General features: G+C 54.0%; 7 protein-coding genes across 7 annotated transcripts; 3 read left to right on the top strand and 4 right to left on the bottom strand.

Annotated features, from left to right (window-relative positions):
- Positions 1 to 55: 55 nt before the first annotated feature.
- Positions 56 to 3,806, bottom strand: IE81DRAFT_322028 (hypothetical protein). Its single transcript, XM_025513508.1, has 4 exons — positions 3,380 to 3,806; positions 3,214 to 3,240; positions 2,423 to 3,141; positions 56 to 2,348 (listed from the first exon to the last, which is right to left on the bottom strand). Exons 1-4 carry the CDS (start codon positions 3,400 to 3,402, stop codon positions 115 to 117), a joined length of 3,003 nt encoding a protein of 1,000 aa, XP_025371016.1. The 5' UTR covers positions 3,403 to 3,806; the 3' UTR covers positions 56 to 114.
- Positions 3,807 to 4,412: 606 nt separating this feature from the next.
- IE81DRAFT_346242 (hypothetical protein) lies at positions 4,413 to 8,114 on the bottom strand (the record flags this gene model as incomplete). Its single annotated transcript, XM_025516019.1, has 3 exons — positions 4,413 to 6,680; positions 6,756 to 7,557; positions 7,624 to 8,114. 3 exons carry the CDS (start codon positions 8,112 to 8,114, stop codon positions 4,413 to 4,415), a joined length of 3,561 nt encoding a protein of 1,186 aa, XP_025371015.1.
- Positions 8,115 to 9,790: 1,676 nt separating this feature from the next.
- IE81DRAFT_329232 (hypothetical protein) lies at positions 9,791 to 11,536 on the bottom strand (the record flags this gene model as incomplete). The annotated part of the gene is made up of 1 exon (XM_025515139.1): positions 9,791 to 11,536. The coding sequence occupies one exon, from the start codon at positions 11,534 to 11,536 to the stop codon at positions 9,791 to 9,793; it is 1,746 nt and encodes a 581-aa protein (XP_025371014.1).
- A 2,350-nt stretch (positions 11,537 to 13,886) lies between these two features.
- On the top strand, positions 13,887 to 15,669 carry IE81DRAFT_346240 (hypothetical protein; the record flags this gene model as incomplete). The annotated part of the gene is made up of 2 exons (XM_025516018.1): positions 13,887 to 14,022; positions 14,153 to 15,669. The coding sequence occupies 2 exons, from the start codon at positions 13,887 to 13,889 to the stop codon at positions 15,667 to 15,669; spliced, it is 1,653 nt and encodes a 550-aa protein (XP_025371013.1).
- Positions 15,670 to 16,325: 656 nt separating this feature from the next.
- Positions 16,326 to 18,601, top strand: IE81DRAFT_365483 (hypothetical protein). The gene is made up of 3 exons (XM_025516933.1): positions 16,326 to 17,393; positions 17,477 to 17,742; positions 17,824 to 18,601. The coding sequence occupies exons 1-3, from the start codon at positions 16,710 to 16,712 to the stop codon at positions 18,332 to 18,334; spliced, it is 1,461 nt and encodes a 486-aa protein (XP_025371012.1). The 5' UTR covers positions 16,326 to 16,709; the 3' UTR covers positions 18,335 to 18,601.
- A 1,100-nt stretch (positions 18,602 to 19,701) lies between these two features.
- IE81DRAFT_333998 (hypothetical protein) lies at positions 19,702 to 20,928 on the top strand (the record flags this gene model as incomplete). Its single annotated transcript, XM_025515397.1, has 5 exons — positions 19,702 to 19,738; positions 19,802 to 19,936; positions 20,327 to 20,498; positions 20,586 to 20,723; positions 20,862 to 20,928. 5 exons carry the CDS (start codon positions 19,702 to 19,704, stop codon positions 20,926 to 20,928), a joined length of 549 nt encoding a protein of 182 aa, XP_025371011.1.
- A 331-nt stretch (positions 20,929 to 21,259) lies between these two features.
- On the bottom strand, positions 21,260 to 24,724 carry IE81DRAFT_346237 (hypothetical protein; the record flags this gene model as incomplete). Its single annotated transcript, XM_025516017.1, has 2 exons — positions 21,260 to 24,214; positions 24,299 to 24,724. 2 exons carry the CDS (start codon positions 24,722 to 24,724, stop codon positions 21,260 to 21,262), a joined length of 3,381 nt encoding a protein of 1,126 aa, XP_025371010.1.
- Positions 24,725 to 27,709: the final 2,985 nt, after the last annotated feature.

The following is a 27,709-nucleotide window of genomic DNA, read 5'->3' as shown; positions in this document are numbered from 1 at the left end:
TGATCACTACGCATGCCAAGCATGTCTGCTGATCATGACAGGTATTGAAAGATCAACGGAAAGTCATGAATTACGGAAGTGAGGGCCAAACATCTTCGTCGCAACAAGTGCACGTCAAGCCCAGATAGGGCGAAGGTTGAGAATTTGGTCTTCGATCTCGATGCCGAAAAAGCCTTGCAAGAAGAGGTCTTGCGGTGCTCGAAGAGAGTCAGGATTGTTTAGCTGGCCTCCCTTGTCCTCTCCCGTCCAATTGATTGGAGTTGCCTTTCCTGCAGAGGTAAGCATAAGTAGCCCAGAAGGAACGCCGTCGGGCCCTCGCTGGACACGTATCTCGGACACCCTCTCCGTCTTCTCAAGCTTGACTTCGAAAGGCAGAACATTCTGTCCCTCGCATTCTCCACGGGCAATCTTCATTTTTCCAAAGCCCATCTCAAGTCCACACAGATGCGAGGTCGAAAAGAAAAAGGTGATTTTGGTAGGCCAATACACTTGCGAAGCGGTGGTGCGAAGTAGCTCCACGTCACTGAAGATCTTGCCTTGTGCGCCGGGAAGAGCACGAGAGATCAGTGATCTTCCTACTAGCTTGCCTTTGTACAAACTGCGTGCTGCCAGCGTGAGCAGGGCTCTGCGCTCTTGTGGCAAGAGGCTGGCCATAGCAGCCGGCTCGACTGGATCAGCGTCGGTCAATGCGTCCACAAGATGCGTCTTGCTCATTGCGTATTTGCACCGGGTCTCATGTGCGCCTGGCTCGCTCCACACAAAGCCGAGGCGGTGGATCCCTGTAGGTCTGTTGATCACACGTTCCACTTTCTGTTGCTTGGTGGCCGCATCCGCCTTGGCGCCCTCTTTGCTGTCATTTGCAACCGGAGTCACATTGTCGGCAGACGCTTTGTCGGTGACTTCCACCATCTCTTCGAATTTCTCGCTCTCGTGCACTTCACGGCTGGTGCCATAGAAGGCTACAAGCGCAGCGTCGTCACTAGGAGCGACAAATTCGAATCTTTTCAGATCCGTGAAAAGCTTGCCGTCAAGCTGTCTCGATCTGTATCCGCAGCGCAGCTGGTCGACCGCTTCGGCGTTCAATGTTCGCCCAGCACTCGTCCGCAGACCAAGAGCAGTGACGGTAGCGGAGGTTGACTTGTCCGCAGGTGCGCCATACTCGATCCATCCCGAAATGATGACTTCTGATTCTCTGAAGTCGTCCAGCACGTGTCTGATGTGTGAGGTGGTGATAGGTGCTCCCTTGCGCCACTGTAGACCGTTCGAGTAGGTCACGAGCAAGCTCTGAAGCGCCCCGCCACCTATGTGTGCCTCAATGGACTGCACAACCAAGTGCTTCCGAGCAAACGTAAAACCAAAGAAGGGAACGCCATCTTCTCTTGAGCCGACAGGCCGGCTCATCTTTATCGTAGCTGTTGTCCCATCCTCGGCGTTTCTGAGTGCGCCGCTGGACATGGCATCCAGCATCGCGACTTCCTCCTCTTTGGTCAAGCCCAGCTCTTCTGGCTGCTCTTCGCACAATTCGGAAAGTGCAGGATCCGCAGTCGGCTGGCTGCGCTGAGGCGGTGCGCTACCAATCCTCTTGCCGGTCAGAGGAGCAGAAGAGAGCTTTCCAGCAGTAGCCGGATCTTCCACAACGGGCAAACGCTGCCAAAATGCAATGGGACTCGTGAAGTTCTCTGGAGAGCTGAGCAGAGAAGCGTCGTGAGAGAGCTCATCTATGCGTGCAGCTATTGCTCCAAGCTGTGGTCGCATCTCGGTGCATGCAGCCTCGAGCCCATCAATTGAGGCTGGAAAGGGATCTTTGACGTCGTCTGCAAAGACTTGAGCGGTCTTGAAACGTTTTGTACCTTCAAGAATGGCTCTGATATCAGCTTGGCAACGAGCCAGCATAGCTTTGTACTCCATGAACATCTCGAGCAGTTCGTCCGAGTAGGAAGTGAGGTTTTCGTAAGACTGTTTGCTGAGCTCGACGGGTTTGTCCGCCAAGTAGCTCCTGAGATGGTCATACTTGGTCAAGATAGCGTAAGTCCTCTGCGGACACTGGGCGACATTCTGAGGGAATCGCACTGCCGCTCTCATCAGCGTCTCGATAGTCCAAGGCTCATCTGGTGGTTTGATCACCCCGCCTCCGCTCCATCTTGCTGTAATCGACGTCTCGGTGTTCAGAGCCAGATTCGCTTTGGCCATGGCGAACGAGGCTTCTGCTTTGACGTCGAGTGCTCCACTGCTGAAAGCCACGCTGGCTGCCGCTTTGATGTCTAGCATCTTGGCAGTATTGAGCACTTTGAAAGACACGATGGCCTCGAAGATACCTCCCTCGAGGAAGCCAGAAATGTAGGAATCGCCTGGTGGGCAAGGGGCCAACAAGAAAAGGTTCAGGCGTCGTGGAACAAGCCTGGTCGAGCGCTGCGCTACGCACCGTACGTTTCCGCAAAGTCCGAGTCCGGAACGACGCTGCGCGGTAGAGGAGCAAATTCGAGCGGATCCTTGAAGTTGATCGACGTGTTTTCGCACTTGACCGAGATGTAGTAATTGAGATCAGACTGAGCAAAGGTGTCGGATTGGATGAACGATCCACGTCCCGAGCCAGAAATGGTTCCGCACTTGATGGACAAGCTAGCAGATATGCCCATATCTTTGACTACCTGACTCATATTGTCGACGAAGCGACTTGTGAAGGTGACCGTCTGACTCGGACCCCCCACGTTATTCACGCTCCAAGATTTCATGGCCGCACGAGCTTTGGCGTCTCGGTCAAGGCTCGCTTGATGCGCTTCGTATGGTGGCGGAGGAGGAAAGACTCCAACATCGGATTTGGAAGCCTCTCGTCTGGCTCGAGCGCGGATGAGCTCTTCGCGTGGAAGCCTTTCCTCTGAGGTGAAATGCTCCATGCCAGGCAGCATCTTCTCTTCTTCGTCGTTGTTCACTCTGACTTGCTCAGCTCGCACCGCCTCGGCCTCAGCTTGACGCGACTCGTCCAGAAGCACTTCTTCCGTCGTGGTCCAAAGACTGGGCATACCACTTGCCTCTGCCAGTGTGCGCATCGTCATGCCGTCGTTGGTGAGAAAATTTTCCGCCCGATGAGGGCTCACTACCACAGCCGAGTCGATGCATATTCGTTGCGTGAAGGAGTTGAAACTGGAAGATTCAATACCTTGGAGGTTAGCGTTATGGCTCGCTGCTTTCAAAGAAAGCTGGGAAAAGACTCACCCCTGACCTAGGCGCATGGCATTGTTGCTGCCATCAACAAAAGAGTGAGTGAAGGCGAGTTAGTGATCCTGTCTCAGACCTGGCCTCCTGCTGAATTCTGTCCTCCACGCAGCTTGAATAGATTGGCTATGGCAGCCATTCCACCTTTACTCCTCCTCAGACTCACTACGGTGCTAATAGAAGACTCATGATGGGCAGAAGCTCGGCGGCACTGCCAGATGAGCTTCGGTTTGGATGTGGAATTGGCAGCACCGTACGCTATCACAGTGAGGGCTTTGCGAGCAAGGTGATGATGGGTCAAGATCCGATAGCTCGCTTCGGTAGCCAGGATGGAGGTTTGGAATGTCCATGGCAGCGATGGTCCAAGCTCTGAAGGCTCTATACACCTTGTTAAGACTCCACCATCCGAACGCGTGATCCTCGCTCTCTTCGAAGCAGGGCTCCATCTTCCCGCGTCCCTTGCCCCCGGGCCCATTCTACTCTTTCCCATTCACATCCTCGGGGAAGCACTGACCCAAAAGATGTAGTCATCCAGTCGGAGATCGAACTCTCTGTGAGAGCACAGCAGGCTCCATGCTTTGCGGGTCCTTGTGACGGTTGGGAAGCGGGACATGTCGGTCCGCTCGGCCAGCTGCAGCTTGAAGCCACTCAACTGCGCAAACGCGGGGAGGTGCGCCGGCCTGCAGCAAAGCCTGCGTCCCAAGCCACGCGCTGCTGGACCCGCGCTCCACGCTGCATGGCTCTGCTGGAGCGAACGCGTTCGAGGACGAGGCGCAGAACTGCCACTTCTTGACTGCACAATCTCCCTGACCGCAATCAACACTCCCGTCTTTACACTCACACTGCGCGTCTCGCGTTGCGCATCGGCATTCACCACTGGAGCATAAGGATGGATCTGCGGCTTTGGGCGTCCTAGGCGTTTGTGATTGGTGTCCACCTGCGTATCGCGTTTTGAAATCGGCTCGCATCCTTGATTCAACTCATGGCGCCATCCGCTCGCAATTTTGCATGTCATCCAAATTTGCAGTCGAAGACATCAATTCCAAGAATCTACAGGATTGAGATGGTAGGTACATGTGATGGAAATCAGGCGAGACACAACGCGGAAGGACAGGAGACAGGAGAGAGCACGATATACAGTAGAGCGAGCGCGAGCCGATGTGTTCACAGTCACGAGACCAGGCAACTGAAGGGAAAAGCTAGTCTTCTTCGGTGGAGGTTGGGGGATGTAGGCGCTTCGAGCGTCGACCAAGGCCTGTGCCGGGAACGCTACCCGGGGCTAAGGTAGCAAGCCAAGTTCTGAGAGAGACGATGTCCCAGATGACTCCTTGCTCGGCGAGCGTGTAGAGATGATGCTGGAGGGCGGTCTCTACGATCTTGTAATCAGTGCCTTCGGGGCAATCAGCCAGTGGCGCGTCGCTGCTGTAATTCATCTGAGCCCAGTTCGTGTAAGGCTTGACTGAGTCTTCAAGCGTCGTCTTGACGATGTGGATAAGACTTGGAGACTTGCCGCTCTGAATTCGAGAAGCCTCCCAAGTCAGAATGCTCTCTTCAACCGTGGCTGGTAGAGCTTCGGTATTGCGACCCCGGATCTCTTCTTTGAGTTGAGCTACCAATTGTTGTCGGCTTGCTTCGAGATTCTCGTCGAAGGCCTCTTTCTTGCTACGATTGAAGCTGAGCTGATCGACCTTCGCTGCCAGAATAAGAAAAGGACGAAAATCTTTGCTTTTCTCGCGCTGAAGAAGGTAGTCTGCAATTTCTCGAATGACTTTTTTCCTCCCTTGACCACGCTGAGCTGTAATGGGCACCACAAAAATGATCACATCGAGAATGTCGCGGCAAAGACCAGCGACCTCGCGGAGCTCTTGGTCTCGGTCGTCCGAGCCCGGAAAATCGCAGTACACTGCTGCACTACGGCTCGAGTCACGCGCCCAGAGCTGTATCTCGGTCGTGCGATTTCTTAGGGCATCGCCGGATGCAAAGACTCTAGGATCAGCAGCGGTGACCATGGCTAAGGTGCTTGTCTTGCCGACTTCCGTGGGACCTTCGTAGCCTACATAGACCCGTCGAGCCAGGTCTGCTCGAATGCACGCCACTTGGCACACGTCGAACAGCCACTTAGCCCAGAAGCTTGACGGTCTGTGGTACTGAAGTGCGATCGGAGAGCCTGAGACGCGGTGTAGACCTTCTTGTATCGCTTTCTTCCAGTGATCGATCGTTGCTGGACTCAGGATGCGTGAATCGCTCCTTGAGATTTTGTCTTTCAACGCCTCTTCTCGTATCATATCGAAAGGCTCCGACTGAAGGTCCAAAGCGGCTCTCGAGACGCCGAGCATGGAGTTGTACTCCGATTCTAAAAGGGCGTCGCGAGCACGACGAGCGTGCAAGGTGTTGACAATGAGGTGCATGGCGACGCTAGTGAAGAACAGGCTGAGTCCGTGCACAGAGAGCGTCAATGCACCAAAAAAGATGCCTGCATTGTTTTGAGCTCCCAGTAGAGCACCTATCCAGGCAATGGAGCTCCTGCCAGCCCAGTATGCAGGCAAGATGGCCCCTGCCGCGCCAGCTAGAGCGGCGTACGCGTCGGTTTGACATACGAAGCAGTCTGGTGAAGCATCTAGCTGGCTAAGGATGATGGCATGACTAAGCTTCATGATGTCCAGAAGCTTGCGAGTCTGAACCTTTGCTTGCTTGATTGCTTCATCGGGGTCGGTACCGCGCTCGTACAGCTCCTCGCTGAACACCTCCAGCGCGAGACGAAATCGTGTTGCTGTGCCAGCGTCGACCTGACCGAGGGTGGTGGTCATGTCTACATCTTGGCTTATATCGCGAGGCTTGCAATACGCAGTCGACTTCGCGTCGATATTGATGAGGATTTGATGTAGCAGAATTTTGACGCCTGGCGAACAAGCTTGCGGTATCAGTGCGAGAAGCTGCTGCTCGCGAGTTAAACCCTCGGCATCCAATGTGTCGAGATCGACTTGAGCTGCACGCTGCTGGCCGTCTCGGGTCGTTGTCTCGCCCTCATACCAAAACTCCGAAATAAGCATCATAGCATGAGGTAGCTGTGAGATTAAGACAGAAGGTTGTGCTTGGGAGCACAGCCTGTCGATTCGCGTCGCAAATGTGCTGGCCTCCGGACAAAGCGTCCTAGCTTCCTGTCGATTGTGAACACGCTGCGCTGGTGTTGTGTTCGCATCTTCTGAAGCTTTGATACGCAGCACATGTCCACTTTGTTGTGCAAAAGCCACAATCATGGCTCGTCGGAGGGAACGGAACGTGGAGGACATGCTGAGATCGCGAAGATCAGCAAGATGGACGTCTTCGTCGCTGACCGTCACAGTCAGGGCTCGGTCAAAAGCGTCCAGCAGGGTGACAGATGTCCGAAGGCCAAGCAGCTTGTCCAGAATTTCGCGGACAGAACCAGACCCGTCCTTGCGCAAATGGACAAGCACGGCTACAGAGATCTGTAGAATATAGCATGATGAATTGCGAGGAGTGAGTACCTGAACATTCGGGCCAGCCTAGCGTTTTGTGCTCACCAAACCGTTGCTGCGTACTTCACCAAACGATGAGAAATCTGGCATGACGTTGTGGCCATCTACCTGGTAGATAATGCTGTGCACTGTGAATGGTAGAAATTGATTGGAGATTTCCAACGCCATCGATATGCGATCGTCGTAGACAGTGATATTCGCGCTGAATGGTCTTGCAGGCAATTGCAGGGCATCAAGATGACCGTTCGCTTGTGAAGGGCTTCCTAGCAACCCATGCTTGTCCTTTAGACGGAATGCTCGCTCGACGCAGTCGTTGTAGTGCCTCATCGAGTGAAATCTCTCCACATCTGCGACGTTGATGTTGGGCAAAGTAGGAAGACCATCCTCAGACGTCACCCTGCAGCAGGTTGGGTCAGGTCTGTTAGGCTCATAGCCTAGCAAGTATAGCGTCCCAAAGTGCGCGAAATGGCCTCTTTCGTTGAACCATGTCTGCAAAACCCATTTGAGGCCTTCCAAGGCGGGCACAGCCTCTGGTACCACAGCGCCAATCCCAAAGAGCCCGGTTTGATAGACACTGCTGAACATTCCCCAGTAGCTTCTCGCGAGCAGGAAAGGAATCTTGTCCTCGCGATTGATGATATGGTGAATTAAGCCACGCAGACGTAAGTGGGGTCGGGCAGTGTTGGATTTGATTTCCGTGACCATCGTGGCAGGAGCACCAAAAGTCACGACTGATAAGCAAGTGGTTGTGGTATCGGGATGAGCTGAGGTCCAGGTGTTCTTGAGGACCTTATTTGAACCCAGCCCGGCGAGTACGCAGTACCCAACAATAGCTGCAATGGCGCCTCTGCAAAGCCGCGAGGTCAGGACGTCAGTTCGTGACGGCGCAGAGTTTCATGAGAAGTGTACGTACCCCAAGCTATGACCGCATAGCACCACCCGCGCATCGAGGCTCAGGCGTCGCACGAAATCTTTGTAAAGCATCGCACGCTTGTAAAAACCGCTGTGAAAGCACGAAGCCAGATCAGGATCGGGTGTGTGATTTACGTTGATGTCCACCTTGAGATCCGCCAGCGTACGGGTGCCGCAGAAGCCAATGAACCAAGTCTGCAAGCGATTTGACCAAGCCAATACTAAAGGGGGCAGCTTCGACGTTTCCACAGAGACTGGAGGAAGTAAGTACAACTCCGAAATAGCATTCATCTTCCGCGCAGTACTGAATGCTTCCGAGCCAAAGATGCCTTGCAGGGCTTGAGAAGAGCTGCAATCGGCGTAAGCTAGAAGGCTCACAGTAGACGCGCCCGCCAACGTGAGTTCGCGTCGAGCCAGCTCAGTCTCATCGGTATCGTCGGAACTCGAGAGCTCGAGGTATTGTGGAGAAAGCTTGGGACCCGTAGAGGTCATCTCTGTAGGTGCGCACGGAGTGGTGGCTGGATTGGAGGTGAGGAGAGTGAAGTTTTGTCAATGAGGGAGTCTCATCAACCTTCCAGACGTCCTATTTAAACCTTTTGGGCTCTCATCTTTGACTACGTAGAGCTCCGTCACAACGCGAGGTGCTCAACACGACAAACTGCTACCAGACTGCGTGGATGCCCTCTGCGCCGATGCGTATGTGTCAAGAGCATTCCTAGCGCATTGGAGTGACAGCAAATCGCAAATTGCAAAACCCAAAACCCAAAACCCAAAACCTCAAACCTCAAACCTGAAGTCCGCTTTGCTAGCTTGAGGCTCCGACGAATACCGTTTAGCGGCTTGCCACTAAGCAGCACAAGGTACTGGCTCGGACAATCAGAATGGTGAATCCAGGAATCACCAATGTCAAAGACGGCAGCAAGCGCGAAACCACAGACTGGCAAGTTTCAGCTGACTGGGGACGGTGGCGGCGACGCGAGAGTCGTGAGTGTGGGACTCAGTCTTGAGTGACGCACATGCTCACCCATCAGGTTTACGCCTTTCCTAAAACCTGAAACCTGAAATCAATGAATCTTGAATCTGAAAACGAAAACCTACCCTTCACGTGATGAAATTGCTGACGCGCGTTATTTCGCGCGAGAGACAGTCAAGTCAAAAGTCATTCAGTATTCTTCTGATCCATAATTCAAAATTCAAATTTAATAATTCTGATTGTTGATTCTTGTAGGTAAATCTCAAGTCACGTGAGTTGATTTCGCTGTTGATTTTGATTTTGATTCAAATTCAAGATTGAGTCATCGGCAGCAATTCTTGATTCACGTGGCTAAACTTTTGACTCAAGACCCTTGATTGAAAATTTTGATGTGATTGAAATCCAAATTTCAAATTTCACGATCTGATCCAAGTGCCTGTAGAATCGAATTCAAGCTACCACTGTCATTTGAATTCGAGGCTTAATTGACCATCTCGCAAGTAAGCTCAAGACTTGACACTCGATTTCAAGGTTCAGAATTTTGGATTAGACACGTGCCTCGGCTCCAACATGGATTTGGACGGCTAGGTCATCCTTCAGTCTTGAGTCAAGAATCAAGAATGTTCATGTGCAAGATTATTACTCTTGACTCACGTGACTGTTGCTCATTCACCGCTACCACTTTTGAACCACGTGAATTGAGCTGTGTAGATCCCCTCTCTTTGGACTCACGTTTCAAAACTCCCAAATTTTTGATATACGGTGCTATTTGATGTCTCGACTGTTGACACAGACTCACGGCTTGTCTTGCGTGGTAGATTTGCGAGTTCAGAGAGGCTCATTTGGACGGCTGAGACCCCCATCCCTGGACTTGCATTGCCCCTGAAGCGCGAGATTACAGATAGGGGCGTCTCCGAATCGTAGCGTTCAAAGTGCTCAGTAAGGACACTCCCAAGACATCCTGATCACTTCCCTGTGCTTTCGCATGGACGTGACTCGGGTGCAAGACGACAATGAGAGATTTTCTGGGGCTGCAACGGGGCTGTGTCTTGCGAATCAGGGCTCAAGGCCTCGCTGTGAACCGCGATCTTTTTTCAAGGGCATGAAGATGATATTCTAATGTGACATGTGTGCACCTGTGCAACAAAACAGGCCTCTTGGAGTGGAAAAAGAGCTCATGTGGGAGCGAAGCATCTCAAACTGCACAATCACGATGGCAAGAGGGTGTGACTGCTGCACGAATGTTTTCACCTGACTGGTGAGGCACCAGCAGCACGAAACAATTGCCGACCCGCCCGTCTGCTGCTCCGCAAGCGTGCTGGAGATTCATTTCGAAGACTTCGTGAGCAACGAGAGGAGCTAACTGCGGACCCATCGCCTTGAGGAACTCTCGATCGCTAATGACGTTGACTGTATAACCCACCGCAAAGATACTCGAGAAAAGCTCCAAGAATGTCAGACTTTCTTTGGACTCCGCTTCGCTCTCCGTGTCTCCCTCGATCGCTTCTGCTGGGGCAAGCACCGGAGCCCAACACCGACCTTTACTTTCAAGTGCGGCGTAACACATCCACTCGAGCGGTAAGAATGGCTGTTTGCCCACCGCGAACGGCGTGATCACTTCCTCGAGGTACCTGAGGTCGCGATCATGGGAGGTCCGGGGCTGTAGTGTCTGTAGCCATGCATCGATGTCCTTCTGCATTGCGGGTATAGCTTCACCGACGTCTGTGGCGCGATTGATTGCATGCCACACAATCGAGGGGTCGCTGGCATCTCGCACGCTCCGCGTCATCAGGCTAGCAAAGCGGCCCGTCATTCGAGGGCTGGCTGCGTCGTATCCAGTATACCAAATAATGTCGGCAGCTAATTTCGAAGCCATCGCTGAGAGATGGGACCACTCGATGGAGGTGTTCTGAAAGGTCGTCTTCAGGTCGAAAGAGGCAGGGTTGTTTAGAGTCTGCTCCAAGCATACCCCGATGCATGATGCTAGTCGCAGAACTGCCCTGTTGTCATTAATATCAACAGACTGAAACGAGCGGCCTAGGGCGAAGAAGTAGAGCAGGCACATGACGGCACCATTCTGCCACGTCTCTGGCAGTTTTGCCAACTCTTGAGACCAATGTCCGTTCGTAAAGGCGTCCGTGAACTCCTTGCAGTCGCGGTCTTGTAGACGTCCTCGTAGTAAATTCGCCATGTCGGAGGCAGCGAGCACGACGAGTAGAGCAAACTCGTATAGTCCGTGTCCGCACGTGTAGTCCACGTTCGGCGCTTCCTGAGATGACCATGCTGTGCAGCCGCCGTGGCACTGTCCGCTAAATAAGCATGGGGACAGCGAGCGTGACTGGGCTTTTAAATCAATGAGGGTGAATCGGTACTCGTCGGTGAATTGGTCTTCTTCCCTGACTTGGTGCGCCTTCGGCATGGGGCAAGAGCAAGTTGGAACTTCGCCGAAAGCTTTGACACGAGTCTTCACAGTGTCGATGTCGTGTGTGACCTGCGTAGGAGTCCCGGCATTCACGCAAATTCTTGCCGGTTCCGGTCTTATGAGCCTCCTGGGAGTCGCAACTTGACGCCAATCAGGCGATGAGGTGTCAGAACCAACTAGGGCGCTTTCCACGGAAGACATGCTCGCTGTCGTAGCTGCTGGGTCTTGCTGATGCAGTTCGGCTTCGCCACAGGTGGATCGGGAGAAATTTGAAGTAGCATTGCCCAGACTGGACTCTTGCGTGACGCTGAAGACAGTGGTGTCACTATGCGTCCGTCTCGTCTCACCCAGCAGCCCTGGGCGCAGCGAGCTCAATTCGTAGTCAGCGCATGTAGGGCCGGACGACGCAGAGATGCGGCTGACGCTGCTGTGCTGCTCGGAAGCAAAGCTGGCTGCACTCGTGGAGGAAGTGTGCCGAGTCAGATGAGGAGGAAGAGAGCTGAAGACCGCAGTGGCCATCTTGTGCCAAAAGGGGATAAAGGCACTACCAAGTCTGTGTGGTCGCGGTTGCCGTTACGTCGTGACTGCAAAGTGAGCGAGGCAGAAAATTGTGATCAAGAGAGCGTGGACGTCTCTTATGAACCCTGCAAGAATCTGCAGGAAGCCTCCGCAATCTTATCCATGATCAGGAAGATAGGTCGCCCGTCAGTGCCAGCTTGGTATCAGTCACGAATTGCGTTTGCGCAAGTTGCGAAGTCATGAAGGAGGTCAAGCTTCGGGAGCAGTCTTTGTGCATTCTTGCGACGCCGAGGTGATCGTCGGCACGGTACCCTTGCAGCAGCTTTAATTCCGATTGATTCACGATTCCAGACCATTTTGCCAGATCGGAATCCGTCTCGTCAGAGCGGCCCAGACTTGGCCTCGGTGACTTGAATAGCTCTCCCGATGATATGTAATGGCATTCACACTGTGAAGACTCGAAATCGCGAGTGGTGAGTGGCCGCTGCGCCCAGTCCGGACGTGCGTCTGTCTGGCCGCTCTAATCAAGGATAGACGCCTGCATGTGCTGCAAGGATTTGAGCGTTCGGAGCTTGCCTGAGGGCAAATTGATCGTGATGATCGCCGTGTGCTTAGGCGAACGTGGCCAAAATCCAAGGAGTCCAGCCCATCATCCTCTGCACAAAACTTGCGATCAGTGATCACGCCGATGCGATTCGTGAAAGGTAAGGGAAAGATTGTTGATGGTGATTCTGATTCGCGTTGGTGCATGCATGACTACACGACGACAGTAGTTTAAGTGTGAGGCTCACGCCTCTCCTGTGTGTATGTAGCGTCGTAGTTCACCGCCGAGACCTACGCATCAGCACAATCATTGAATCCTGAATAACGCGTGTCGGACGCGTCTCAAGCCACACGCAATCCCGCCGCTGCATGCAGCACATATATGCGCAGACTCTGATGGCCGGCCGTTCCTATCACATAGCTTATTCGTGATTCACGATTCAGAATTATACAGCCATGCGATCTAGGCCCTGCTGCATCCGCGCGGGAAGCAGGACCGGTCCGTCTGTAGTCACGGTGTGGCGCGGGTTAGCCAACCACGTACCGGGGTACCTACCGGCGACGTGCGTCTTCAGATCAAGGATTAAGATTTAGTACTACGAGTTACGAATGACGAGGGAAACGTACGACTCTTATCACTCGGAATCGATCCAATCCTGAAGGAGCTTTCGTTGTCGAGCACCAGGACACGATGCGAAAAGCAAACAATTCTGAGGCTGACAGAAGCACTGATCCTCTGGCCAACGTGGATCTTTCAGCCATAAAGGGATGCTACAAGATTCGCCACAAGGCCAAAGGCTGCCGATCTGCCAGTGTGCTGATACGCTCTTTAGATACAGTACTCCATGATAGAAGTATCCAGCAGCAAGGACTGCACCGTACAAGGCATTAGAAAGGAGCTGCACTTGTCCCTAAAAGGACAGTTGGATGCGTTCTAGCACCTTGGGACCGCGCTCACCCAACACTTTTCTGCTTCTTGTTGGTTCAATCATCTTGACGGCCGCTGGCACCGCCGCAATCGACAGCAGTGCTCGGATCGACCAGAATGAAAGACACCGCCCGCAACAACGCACTTCGCTGCGCTCTCAAGTTTCTCCGATGCTTGCAGACGCTTGACGGCGCTGCGCTGCACACCGAGGACGTAGAGCCCGACCCGAATGCACCAGTGACTGAGCATTGCATTCAATCCGTCAATCTTTCAGGCTCTAAGAATCTCAATCAACGAAAGCAAGGTGAGCTCGTCGTTCTGCAAAGCTGTTGAGACGTAGAGCACCGCTGAAACGAACACCGCTGCGCGTCTCCTAGGCAAGTTCGAGAGCAAACAGCAAATCGCCAGGGGGGGATTTTCGGTCCGCGTGCACAAAACCAAATGCCATCAGTCATGCTGTATAGATATTAGACCATCGCCAGGAACTCAGCCCAAACATACAACGAACCTGCGCGATGGGTGCGAATTCGATGTGAAGGATGACTATGCGGCTATGGTATTTACGAGCTTAGTGCCACACGACGCAAAGCTGAGTGCGTAGACAGGCAGTCCTGTCTTTGCAAGACGTTGCCGAAGGCTCAAGGCTGATGATGCATGGCAACGCTGTCCTTCACCTACGTGAATGCAATCATCCATCAGTCGCAATATCCAGTGGCTTAGATGGTTCTCCGGCGCCTCCACCGACGAGTTGCAAGATGCTCATCCACACATTCCATCGTCAAGCTGCAAACTTACCATTTCAATGGGAGGGCATTTGCTCCAGAACTGCGGAGCGACCTTTGAAGAAGATACAGAGCCTGCACCACGTCGGAATCAAACATGACGATACAGAGAGTGATGAGATATTGCGGCGGATCAAGGAAGACAACAGCATCAAAGACTGGAAGCTTTCCTGGCGGGGCAAAGACCCCGAAGATCCCCCCTGCTCCAATGAGGGCGACAGAAGTGGGCAGTAGTGCGTATGAAGCGCTTCTTATTCGTCTGGGCGCATCATTGAAATGGCTGACGCTGTTGCACGTGCATCTGCTTCATCTGTTGTGTTCAACGAAGTATTTACGTCGTGACCTTTCACGATGCCGACTCAGGGGACCTCTTGCGGTACGACGATGATGGTCCTACCTTTGCTCAATTGAGATCATCTCGTTTGCGCTGGGCTTGCCAAGAATCGGATCCAAATCATGAAAGAACTTGCGTAGCTGCTACTCAGATCGTTTGCTGGTCCCCCAGTGTAACAAATGGAGGCGCTGTCCAGACTCGAGGAACGCCCAGCTCCAGGACCACTGAGGCCGCGGTCCACGCGACAGCTCTCCAGGCTATGGATGACGTCTCTAGCACCTCAACGAATGAAGAGCTGAGGTTGGAATCCATGTCAACATCGCGCGGCCAGTCTTCGTCGACCAGAACAGCTCAAGGCCTTGCACGTTCGAGAGAGAAGGGCAAGCGCAGAAGAATTGACAGCCCGAGCCCAGATACCGCGAGCTCTAGAGAGCCCACGGCAGCTCGGGAGAACAAGAAGGACCTTGCCATCCGACAATTGATTGAGGCGATCAGATCGAACAGCCTCCATGCTCGATGCACATCTCAGGAGCTATCGGATAAGATGACCAGCGTTGGCTTCGCGACGCTGGAACAGCGGCGACAAACGACAGGCACACAGTTTGGAGTGAGCGTGGATGGTAGTGCTGGGAGTACTCAAGACCAGCTACGCCTCATAGCAGCCAAAATGGGCCAACTGCATGCGCGTAATTCCACATCGTCCGGAGCAAGGCGCGCAAGCAAGAACATGCCCTGGGAAATGATCAGTCGAGATTGCGCTCGTCTGATGCGCCATCTTCAGCGCTTTGAGACGCTGGAAATGACCTCCACACAACGTCGGCATCACACACTGAGCGGAATACAAGCGTGGTTCGATGCCAAGAAATGGTACATCTCGTTGGAAGATTTGCGGTGCAGAGCGCAAGATATCACACGAGTGTATGCTGGCAAGCAGCGCAACCTGAATATGGTCTTCGCAATATTGGAAGTCGATCCTACCAAAGTTGGATTTGAGGCAGTCAATGGCAAGACCAAGGTCCAGTATCTTTGCAACCTGGATCACAAATCTCCGGGTGCCGTCGCGCGGAGCACGTACTGCCTCGGACCACTCGTCCGTTTTGCAGCCATTTCGAGACACTTGTTTGGCGACACCTCGTTGAACGTCTCAGGTGTATATGATCCCGTCCCTGTCTTCCTTGTCCCTTACAAAAAGGCTTACATGGAAACAGCAGGGAATGCAGCCCCAGAATCTCTCTTGCCATGGCCTCCATCCACTAGCAACACGGAGGCATCGCCCTCTTCTGGCAAGTCGGAGCACAGCCCGACACAAGAGGAGATTCACTTCTTCCGCGTACTACTTCACCTGTACCATCTCAGTTTGGTCGTCAGATATGCGTCTCGCCAGGCAGATGTACCTAAGGTCCTCCAGTGGCTTTTGGAAGACGAACTCTTTTTCCTTTCGGAGAACGACGTCAATTGGTCGACAGCGGCTAAACGGCCACGTGCATATTTTAAAGACGTTCGATTAGAGACGTGTTCGCATTCTAGCCCACCACTTCCATCGTGAGCGACCCGCACAGCACTGCCTGTCCCCTCGCTCTCTCCTTCTGCCTTGTACACTTCTCCACTGGTTTCTGAAGCACTCCCTTTCCGTTCGCGTGCAAGAGAATTGCTGCCACACGCACGTGCAGATCACTTACAAAGTCGGATTTGGAAATTTGGGTCTTGTATGCGTGCGAGACTGCGCCCGGCAAGCAATTACGATGTGGAGCTTCCGACTCAGCATGTGTGAAGTGCGCGGCGTTGTGGAGCAGAGGATCAGTAGGTCAAGAGCTTGCGGTCACCAATGGTGAATGTTGAGTTACGCGTTCCCCGAACTTCTCTATGCACGTCAAGTGCTTGTGATCCAGAGCTTTTTGTCTATGATCGCAGATATCATCACGAATGGACGATTGGTGATGCAGTCCAAAGTCAGTGACTCGTGCTGCGGTCAACAGGAGTCGTGAGTGGTGGTTGATGAGTCTCAATCAAGAATTCGTATCCGCCGCCATGGACGCCGCACAAGTCACGAGTGTGAGTCGAAAGTCTCATCTAACGAGTCTTGAGTTTTTGGGCCTCTCGCGCCCAGTCGAAGAGGTCAATCACGTGATACACAAAGTTGCGTCTTTGCGCGCGTGCTACTTTTTTTGACTCACGACTTGTTGTGACTCACACTCATACTCATGACTTTTGACTCAACTTCGTGACTCTTCTGTACCGGTACTCAAAAGCTCAAGGATTGGTTGGTGACCGACTCTAAGTTCGCGATCTCTTCTCAAATTTCATTCGCGACTCAGGTCGTGGGTATTTCGAATTATCAGACTCCCCGCTGCAACACTCGCGACTTGACTTTACAACTCGAGTCGCAACGCATGCTTCGACTGGACTTCTCGCTTCTTGCGACTCTCAAGGACAGGAGGTGAAGGCACACTTCTCAAACAAGATGTCTGCATAACCTCGACGCCCATCTCGCTCCTCATCGTCCACTTGCCTAGCAGGTACCCACTTGCGCAGGCACAAGTCAGCTGTACCCTCCACGTGCCTTCGGCACATCCGATACGCGCCTACATGTCCGCTTCTGCACGGGGACATGGGCTCTTTGCTCGACTCAGACATGGCACTCCACCTTGTCCTCGCATGACAAGCGTATCAGCACCTGCGCACCTGGTTGAAGCGCAATGGAGGGAGCGTGCAGCGGCCTTTGCCCACGGGCGCTCTCACCGCGGAGGTCTACACACCTCTTCAATCACGTTTGATGGCTCCCGCTGGGAGACGCATACACGCGATGCTTCTGCTTCAAGAGGCTACGATGTGCCGAAGCGGAATGAGCGGCGCACCGGAGGCGATGCTCTTTGGAACGAGTCCAGCACAGACCCCTCATCGTCCCGCCCATCCATACCTGTCAGCCCTCAGATCCGTCTTGCCAACGTGAGAATAGACAATGTGCCGCATGGCGCAACGCCACACGACATCTATCGACTCTCTCCCATTTCCCGTCACATTACCGCCTTCCGTTTCCGTCTACGCTCCAAAGATCTCTCGAAAGCAGGTCGAGTCTACCTCTCTTTTGATCCCAGCACCATCAGGAGTTGTGAACCTGCCTACCCGCTCGACGAGAAGGGAAAAGAGATCTGGAAAGAGGCGATCGGGATGCGAGGAAGTGTGCTTGGACGTGCAAGAGATGCGGCGGACAAGTGGATCAAGGAGGTGGATGGGAGTATTCTAGCTGGACAGATGCTCAAGGTGACACCGGTGAGTGGTACGCATATGATCTTTCCGCTCGTCTCCCTGTCCCCTTTCCCTCACTTTAATCTGACACGCCACATGTCTTGCAGTTCTCTCTCCCAATACCTCTACCTGTTAGCTCCTCTGCTCTGCTCTCCCGTCTGATCCAAACAGAATCGGGCAAGCTGGTGCATTTGCAGGGCTTGCCGGCTAATCTGACAGCTTTGCATCTGGAGAGGATTCTCAAGGGTTATGGCGGTCCCGGCGAGGGCGCGACGAGCGCTGCTGGCAGGTACGAGATCAGGCAAGGCAAAATCGAGAATGTGTCGGGGGAGGTTGGTCCAGTATGGAGAGAATGTGGCGTGATCAAATTGATGTGAGCATGTGGAGCATATGTACCGATCTTGCTTGCATTGGGCGCTGATCGACCTTTCTGTCTCTATGGACTGGTGTACAGATCAAAGGAGCAGTCCGAATCTCCTCGAGCGTCCTTCCTGATCCGTCTACAGACTGTGCCCGAGGCAAATCGATTAGTGCACGAGTGGGATGGAAGGGTGTGGGAGCACAAGCTAGGGGAAGTCATTGACACTGCTCCTCGCTTCGCCGATCCCTCACTCGCAACGTCCAAGAAATCCGGGGACAGGCACAGGACATTGGACTCGAGAGAAGACGAGCAGTCCAAGTCGGCGTTTCAGAGAAAACAGAACCTCGTGGAACGGCGCAGACAGCGACTGGAAAGGAGTTTTGAGGAATATATCGAGGCAGAAGAGGAAGAGGCGGGAGAGGAGTGGTGGGGAGAGGATCAGGAGGAGGAAGCACTGTTGCAAGGAGAGACAAGAGGCGAGTTGAGCGAGAAGAAGGATGGGAGGTTGGAAAGGAGACTGAGACAGAACCATACGAGGCTGCAGAGGATGCAGCATCTGCTCATCCGTAACACCCACATCGTCAAAGCCAATATTTTGTACTAGGAGACAATGAGCCGATGTGCATACGGACGTGTACGATGCGGCGTAGCGTCAAAGTAGTAAGATCCATGACAGACCTCCGGCTCTCGTACTTGGGAGTTGAGTGTATGTGCTCACCACTGGGACTCTAGCTTGAAAAGACGTTTTCCACCAACCAAATACTAAATCCAAAAATCAAAGACTACGAAGCTTGATTCTTGTTTCTTGTTTCTGCTTTCACGCTGAAGTCGACGCTGCTTCTTACGTCATCTCAGAGCAAGCTCACTCATCAAATCTTGAATGCCACGCAATGGATGCGAAGTGGGCAGGAATCCAATCTGTGATTTGCATCTCGACTCAAGATGTTCATCAGATTTATTGAAGATTCTTGATTCTTGATTCGTGATTCTTGATTCAAGATTCAATTGACGTGACTCAACGGAAGACTGTGCGAGACGCATGCAGCACGGGCGGGCCTTTTTTATCCGTGCACGCTTGCTATCATCAAAGATGCACCTCCACAACAAGCAAGCGTCGTGCACACCTCCTTTGCAATTAAGTTGCAATTCCAGATTCACATTGTGTGAATGATTCAATCAAGAATGGTGGGTTTGAATGCTGAAAATGGATTTCAATCACAAACGAATGTGAATCTTGAATGTGAATCAAGAATGCACCTCTCTCTGAAGCCGCGCCGAAGACGTGAACGTGACTCGGCACCACCTCGGTTGAAAATTGCAGATCCCCTGCAATCGAATGCTCTCTCTCTCTTTTTTCAAGAGACACCACGCAAGACTTCTACTCTACTCGTTGTACTCACGAAGCCTTCAAGTAGATCATCAACGGGGCGAAAAGATGGTACGGAGATAGTTAGGTCCGCTTGCTTCCCCATGATGGGCGAACTGGATGGTAGCAAAAGTTCAAGTGTTGAAGTGGACGGAAACATGGAGGTTTGGCGCGATCAAGAAGGGAAAGAGAAGGGCGATGATGCACGTGCGGATGCTGTAAATGAGAGTCAAGACGTGGATGTTGTTGATGATGCAAATATCTCGCGAAAAGCGCGCGAGGGTTCATACGCCGAGGAGGAGGAGGAGGAGGAGGAGGAGGAGGAGAGCGATTCAGGTCAAGACTCTTTGTTCAACAGCGATGAGGAGCTACAACTTCTTGAAGGCGATGAGATGGGACAAGCGAGCGAACATCGAGAAGCTGTAGACATTGATCCAGACCCATCAGACATAGCTCAGCGATGGGTGTATGCGCATCAAGTACCAGGTCTACACCTTTTACACGACATTCTCACATCTCATCAAGCTTCGTCTCTGCTGCAAGACATTGCCGAGCAAAATTACTTCTCTTCCGACCAAGCAGACCGGGCGGGCAGAAATCAAGTGATGCTCTTCGGCAGAGGAGGTACAGATCTTCCTTCGGGTCCGAACAAGGAGCAGCAGCAGCAGCAAGGATCCTCAACGAGCACAGATCTGGACGTGGAAGATGTGCAGAGGGAACGGAAAACATGCTCGGGAATACCTCGTTGGGCTCAAAGCCTTTTGAAGGCGTTGCAGGAGAAATGCGAGCATGCACTACCGAAGGAGACTTGTGCGGTGCTGTTCGATCCGGTCAAACGCGGTGCGACGCTTGACTCGGATGGGAGTAGCAAAGGTGAACGGGCGCGTCAAGACACCGACCACTGCCAGGCGGTGTCGGACGGGCCGGTGATTGTTGAGGAGGTCGGCGCTGATCATGAAGCACGTGGACAGAAACGCAAAGCAGAGCAACACACGCCTGCTGATGAAGGCAACATGCTCGACACAGCCGACGAGCTCGAGTTCGGGTCCCTGCACCACCACCACCACAGAAAGTTCAAGTCTAGCGCACTCCACCATACCTCTACTCTCTTCGCATCCAACAACGACGCCTCGTCCGACAGCCTTGCACCATCTGCCCTTTCCTCGCCAAGCAAACCTTCAACTCCAGCATCAACATTGACAATGTCGTCCACATGTGCCTATCGTCGAGCTCGTCAGCTCATCCTAAACCTGTACGAACCTGGCGCGGGTATCGCATCGCACATTGACCTAGCTCATCGCTTCGACGATGGCATCTTTTGTCTAAGTCTAGGCAGCGGCGTAGTCATGTCTTTTGCGCGCAGCGATCTTCAGCCTGTCCAGACGGCCACAGGGACGCGGGAGTTCAAGAGCAAGAGTAGACCCAAGGTCAGATCAAGGATCATGCACGAGTCGAAAGCGGAACCGAAAGCGGGATCCCAATCGGATAGATTGAGCATCTGGTTACCTCCTAGAAGTCTGCTCGTACTCACAGGCAAAGCGAGGTGGCAATACGCGCACGGCATCGAAGCACGTCCGGGAGATTGGGTGTCTGATCAACGTGCGCACTCGCACGGGATGGCAGCAGCGTCCGATCCGAATTTCGACGGCGACGGCGACCTTTGCACGGAGCCGCTGTCGCAAGGAGCAGAGGAGCGACGCGTTCGGATCAAGCACAGCGACGAACGCTTTTCGGACCGTCAGCGCTCTTGCTCGTACATACCTAGACAGGTCAGGCTGAGCATCACCGGCAGATGGCTCAAGCAAGGTGCAGATGTTGTGGGGGGAGGGTAGCAAAACCGCACGCACGCACGCACGCACGCAGCAGCAGCAGCAGCTTAGACAGATCGATCGGTGCACATTGCTCAGTGGAAGTGTGATGATGGTACATGACGGAACAACAACAACGTGCGAGACTTTGGGCGCGCGAAGTGCGTTCGATAGATGCGCATGACCGAGCGGTCCGAAGCACAGAATCGAGTGCGCGTGCATTTTTCGAGTCGTTAGGGAGTTCGTAAATGGGGTCGTAAAAGGGTCATGAAAGGGGGCATCGTCAGTACAAGGCGCAAAAGTTGGAGACGAGAAAAGTCCATAGTGTCCATAACGTGCAGGTGTTTGAGATACATCACCGGCCCGCCCTCGCTGCTCTCTGTACCACTTCAGAGACGAGCACGAAGCCGATTCCAGCTCCCAAGCCGAGAGCGTAGCTAGGAATAGCGCCGAGCCCCAGCATGCTTTCCAGCCATCCCTTTGAGCTTTCGATCGGCACATCGTCTTCGCTTTCGGGAGCATGCAGCACGGGCTCAGGCTCGACAGCCTTGCTCAATCGTTCCAATTCCGCATTCCTCTCTTCCGCAGGGACATATGTCTCCTGCAACTCTCCGACCACATCTCCAGCCTTTCTCTGGGCCGTGTCGAAGCGCGTGCTGATGTTCATGTCCCTTCGCCGTTTCAGCAGCGCGGCGGGCGAGTAAGGATAAGCGTAGACCTCATCCAGCTCTCGTCGCGTGGACGGAGTGGATGGTGGGGAAGTACGCGCTTGCTGCAAATCGGCATCCACTGCTTCTTTGTTCGTCCTCTCCAACTCCTTCTTTTCTTCCTCTGTAGGAGTGTCAAAGAGGCTCTTGAGCGTCGCACTAGCGCTCGCAGGCTTGCTCCCGCTCGTACCTTCCTCCTCCGTTCGCTTTTCATCAATACAGAGCGTGGAGATGTTGGTCGTGCCGACCAAAGCCTCTTCCTCCTCTCGCTGAGCACTGCTCGAGGATAGAGTCGGTACATCTTGAATATTCTGCAAATCGGACTCCTCAAAGCCCATCTGCTTGGCCAGCGTCTCGAATTTGCGCCTCTCGACCAGCACCACGGATCGCTTCTTAATGGATCCCTTGCCATCGTCAGCCAAGTCGAGCGTGGTCAGAGGCACGCGGATCAAGGGCTCTTTGTTGCATGCAGAGGTTTCGCGTGCGTGCGTAGTCTCTTCGGCCGGACTAGCGACTTGCCCCGCCGTCGCTTTTGGGTCTTCCGCCTTTTCAGCTTCCTCGCTAACTTCGGACACTTCCGTGTTTAGGGGCGATTGCTCGTCAAACAGACCCCTAAGCATTCCTTTACCCTTCACCTCGGGCTTGCTGATGGCCAAACTGCCGAAGCCCAGACCCATGCCCGAAGCAGCGGCAGCGAGCGGAGCGTCCTTGCTAGCCACCTTGCTCAAGCTCAACGCGCTCTTCCGTCCTAGTGTTCCGCGACCGATGATGTCCGCTGCAGATGTGGACCTTCTGCGCGTCTGTTCCTGCGGAGCTTGAGAGCCCACCGGGAAGACAGGAGAGGCAACATCCATCGCTGTCGATCCGGATGAGGTCCAGTAACCAGAGGGAAGCGGAGCAGACGATGTTACCTCGTCTTGCGCTTTCAACGCGTCCACATCGTCCGCAGCGGGGGTGTCACAAGCGTGCGCGAGTGGGGGCGCTGGCATCGGCTCTGGCACTGGCAAAGGAGGAGGAGGAGGTCTGCTCCTTCTTGCGGTGCCAAATCTGACAGAACCTGTGAGATTGACACTGCTCTGCCTCACGCTACCATGCGCGTTGCCGTCAGCCTCAAAGCCCAGCGCGTCGTAATCTTCCGGAGCATAGGTAGAAGCTCGATACGGGTTACCTTTGGTCTGAGGTCGGGCACGTCGAGAAGGTGCAAGCGTCGCGATTGGGTCGAGAGAATCCTGCAAGTCTGTCGGACCTTCCGAAGCGGCTCCATCGGGCGCGGGAGCAGGGAACAGGGCGTTCAAAGTTGCGCCGAACCTCTCTGCGGGAGCGGCGAAGGGCTTGACAGTGTCTGAGTCTAATACCTTTTCTCCATCCCCGGGTGCTGAGACGTGCACAGAAGTCTCTTCAGCTTCCCATGCCTCTTCGGAAAGCTGCCTGTTCCTAGTCGACTCCTCGAATTTGCTGAGTCCCGATTCGATCGAAAAAGCAGTAGATTCAGATCCATCCGCCGATGCTTCTTTCCTCATGCTCGATCTCTGATCGTACGCATGGGTCGCATGCTGCGCAGATTCCTCATCGTGGTCTAGAGCTGGATGATAAGCTTCGAGCGCCTGCTCGGCTTGGTAGGCCCTCATGACATCCGCCACAGCGTCCAAGAAAGCTCGATCGCTCGAAGTCTGACCTTCCTTGCCCTGCTCCGCCTCGCTCTCGCTGTCCGCTGAAAGGGAACTGGGCGGATTCGTGTCCAAAATGGCCTGCAATTGGTGCGCGTCCATCTCGTCACTTTCATCCTCGATATCGACCAGAGCGTCTCGCTGCGGCCCATTGAAGCCGAGAGATTGTGGAGCGTGATCGTCCACATGAGATTCACCCGCAATATGCTCCTGTCGTCTCGGCTTGATCGTGGATCGCGCCTCATCCGACGGGCTTCTTCGAGCGACCTGTTGCTCAGCTTCATCTCGGAGCGAATCGAAGCTTTCCATGCGTCTCTTTACGAGGCCCTTTTGGGAGATGGCTCTCGCCAGTCGAACCCTCGGCGAGTCGGGCACCTCGTCCGGATGAAGCTCAAACGAACCGCTCGAGGATCTTTCGCCACTCCCATGCCCTTCGCGAGAGCGTCTGGGACGACCGAGGGCCACGTACTCCTCATCTTCCGCAGCCGAAGCGCTAGATTCTTCGCTAGCGCTCTCAAATTCCCTGATCATCCTCGTGACCCTCTTCTTGTCCTTGAGTCTTCTGAGCGTGTTCAGATGCTTCCCCTTGACATCTGCCTTTGCCGCATTCTCCTTTTCCTGATTGTGCAAAAAAGCTTCGTGAGCCTCCTCGTCTCTGGGCCAATCGATGGGAATGGGCCCCTGAACGCTCCACAAGCGTCCTTTGAGACAATCCCGACGAAGTTTCTTGCCCGCTTCCAGGATCAACTTGCGCCAGCGAGGATTCAGCCCGTACGATTCCAAATCTTCTTCACGGAGACGCAAAAAGATGCGTCCAGTGATGGAGGAGCGCTGAACAAAGAGCGTCACGTCTTGAACGATGGGTGCAGGCACGAGATGCAGCAGAGAGGTCAGGTAGTACGCCACGTGAGAGGAGGTCCACGTTTTGGGGTTGGACTGCGTGAAGCAAGGAAAGGGACCGAATGAGTCAATAAACTCGAGCCGGGTCAAACATGATCGAAAAGTCGTGAATGCACTCACTGGTAGCTCCTCGGCTACTTCCTTCATATCCTTGACAGCTCTATGATGGGTTGGTGTGTGTGAGACGAGCGCGGATGGCACAGTGTTGGATCGTGCGAGGGTAGCATGGCCCGTCTGCGATGGCAAATTTGATGCGACGGCTCTGTCAGAGTCCAGCGAGGTGCGACTAGCAGAATGCTGAAGCGTAGGGGACCCAGCGGGAGCAACTTCCGGCTGCATGCCCTTGGGAACACGCCTGGTGGGCGTGACTAGGCTGTGACTTCTGGTGAGGTAGGAGTAGCCATGTGGTACTTGTCCACCGGGATTGAAACCCGTCGTCGTCGGTTTGCGCAAAGGAGCCGTTCGACTTTGCGGAGAATAGGGTTGTGGAAATTCGGTTGGAGCACGGCTGTTCGGGGACGCGCTGGTGGGAGGCGAATGAATCATCTTGAGAGGGCGATGGATGCTAATGGCGAGGCACTTTAGTAAAGTTCGTTAGATGAGCGTGAGCGGTCGTCAAGTGGTCGTAAGCGGATGATTGATGGGACACCTCTGATGTGCGGAGTTGGTCGAGGAAGTGGGTGGATCGCTTGATGATTGGATGCTACGACAGGTCTAGCTTATATCCGTCCACCTTAAGTCCTGCACCCTTGCGTCTGTCGCCTCACCTTTCCCAGTAGACGCGCAGTTTGTCGAAGTGCCAAGCCGCTGAGCTCGGGGGTCGACCTTCCTAAAACGGGCAGAACACGGATTACCGAGCCGCGTCGGGCCTGATAGCAGTACGCTCTGCAACACTCTCGTGGCCTTTTGGAGCTATGACTGCAAATCAAGTCGCCGTTGCCTTATCGAGCGAAGAGACACCGAGCGTGAGGATGGCTGGGATGCCGAGTTCTCGAGTAGTCGCCGGCGTGATCTTATGCGTCGGGCCTGTTTAGTGCGGCGTCTTTCGCGAGGGTGGAGCTGGGAGGTGTGACAGTTGCGCTCAGACAGCGAGAGCAGCAACGAGCTCAGCGAGTAGCGAGTAGTGTGCGCCAGCGCTTTGCAGAGTGACGTAATGGGAACACCGCTTGGACGAGTGAGGCAAGCTGGGGGTTCGGCGAGGGTTTGAAAAGAGCCCGTGGATGGGTGTCAGTGGAGCGCGTGTATGTCCTGCCCGAGCAGTGCAAGCCTTGATGGTCGTCGATGGGCCGATCAGTGAGTAAGTCGACGACAGTCAAAGTGAACTTGGGGTGTTGACCGTGCCGTCGAGCTAAAATGCGGATAGCGTCCTGATACTCGGCAGCGTGGTCAGGGGTCGCAGCGTTCAAATGCGCGCAGTCACACAGTCGCAGAGGTGGGCGTCTAGAGTCGTGAACGGTCGTGGGTGTGGTGCCGCTAGTATTGAACGCTATCTGTAGCTGATGGCTCAAGATGGCAAGTCGGACAAAGCTGGGCGAGGAGAGGAAAGAGATGAGGTAAGGTGAGGTGAGGTGAGGTGAGGTGAGGTGAGGTGAGGTGAGGTGAAGTGAAGTGAAGTGTATTTGGAGAAGGGAAGGGGAGTGTCTGATAGTTCGGAAGCAAATATGCCTACCTCAGCTGTGCGGTAGCGGTGCGGGGATCGCGACTATACCAGCAACCATCAGCAGCAGCAGCAGCGGCACGCGCTCGTGAGAGCTTAGGGGTCCCTTTGCCAAGCTGCAACGCGCGACGATATAAGCTCCAGCATGAGCGTGTGCTGCGTGGTGCATAAAGCCCGCGCCTCCTTTTGGTGCTGCTGATGATGATGCGCCGCGCCCCTTGCCCCTCTCCTCGCACCGCCGGCGCGGGGGCTGCGATAATGTGAATGTGAATGCAGCATGTGCACGCTGATGAGACTCACCACTCACACCAGACTGTATACTTGGTTGACCGCGCACGCATACCGCGCTCCCCGCTCTCCGCGTTGCCGACCTTGCCTTGCCTTTGATTTGAAGCTTCGAAGCGCGTCAAAAAGCACAATAAAACAACGCTTCATCATCGACAATCACATCTTTCGGCTCGAGTAAAGTCACGCGTGGCGTTTTGCACGCTATGGAGCTGCGCCACTTGTTTTCCCAGGCGCCGTCAAGAGGTGCTGTCTTGTATCGGACAAGCAAGTAAGGCCGTCGGTAGTCTTGAGTCGATAGTCGGCATGCAAGACAGAAAGAGGGTAGTAGTATTTCAGCCGCCGTGTCGTTGCTTGTCGACACTCTTCTGACTTCGCTATGGCGGGCCCCTCACGTGCGATCTCAGCAGATGAGAGGATTGCAACACAGTCACGAGTCCGATCCGGTCGGAAGCATTTTCCTTTTCCCTCTTCGCATGCGTGTCACAGCAACGGTGCCGTATGCAATTTCGTGTATCGCTCATCTAGCCAAAATGTCAAGTCGCGAGTGTCAAGAACAAAGTCACCGTGATCAAAAGGCCTAGGACCATCGACCTCACCCCTCTGATGATCAGCTTCCGTCAAGCTAACCTCATTTGGGCAATTCGAGCCTTGCAGTCGTGAGTTGCCATTCTCGATCAGCGCGCGGCTTGCTGCTGGTTGGCCGCCGAAGGTGGGGGCGAGGGTGCATGCCACCTGATGCGGGCATGAAGCCAAACGGTAGCAGGATGGGCCAGGCGGGACGGGCTTCTGTGCCTACGCCCGGTAATAGACTGCTATATGATGGGGCCCATGTCCATAATCAAAAGGCACGAGTCGCGCTATACCGGTACAAGCTAGCCTGTACAGTCACGAGTACCTATCGCATCTATACTTGGAAACTCCGATGGCGCAGAAGCGCAAGTGGTGAGTGTCTCGTACGGGACACAAGGTCAACACACGCACCTTTGCTGCAATCACGTGTTACCCGTTCTAGGCAAGGCAGAGCTACATATAGGTAGCGCGCGTTGATCGATCGATCGAGGCCATCCAGTCGTGAGTTTGAGTTATCGCCATCAGCCGCCTTGCTTTCCGCATGCGGACCGGCGGACGTGACATTCCACGGGGAGCAAGCTAGGCGACGCGAAGGGGAAAGGCGGAGAAGGGGGCAGATTAGCGTCATGCCCAACACGTACTCACTGCTTGAAAGCTTGTAGCTCGCTGTCACTTGCTCGTCTCATACCTACACGCGTCCATCTCGGCTCCCGCTCTCACGACGATCGCCCTCTCAAACTTCCGAGCGGATTTGGCAGCGACCAATGCTGATTGATCATGTTCACATTCGCGGATGCAAAAATGATGCGGAGCGTGGCTGATGATGATGTCGCTGATTGCGCAAGAAAGGCTAGCTAGCTTGCTCGACATCCTCTCTGCCTGCTTCAGATATCGAGCGAATCCGGCCGTGCTTGCTCCGAAGCTTGCTCCATGCCCTTTCAAATCCCCAGCGTGCCACGCTACCTTTGTCTTGAAATCGCATTAAAGATCCCATCCGCGCCTCAGATTGCTAAACG

The sequence above is a fragment of the Ceraceosorus guamensis genome (assembly GCF_003144195.1).
Source record: "Ceraceosorus guamensis strain MCA 4658 unplaced genomic scaffold IE81scaffold_16, whole genome shotgun sequence".
Classification (NCBI taxonomy): domain Eukaryota; kingdom Fungi; phylum Basidiomycota; class Exobasidiomycetes; order Ceraceosorales; family Ceraceosoraceae; genus Ceraceosorus; species Ceraceosorus guamensis.
This window is presented reverse-complemented; position numbering and strand designations above follow the sequence as displayed.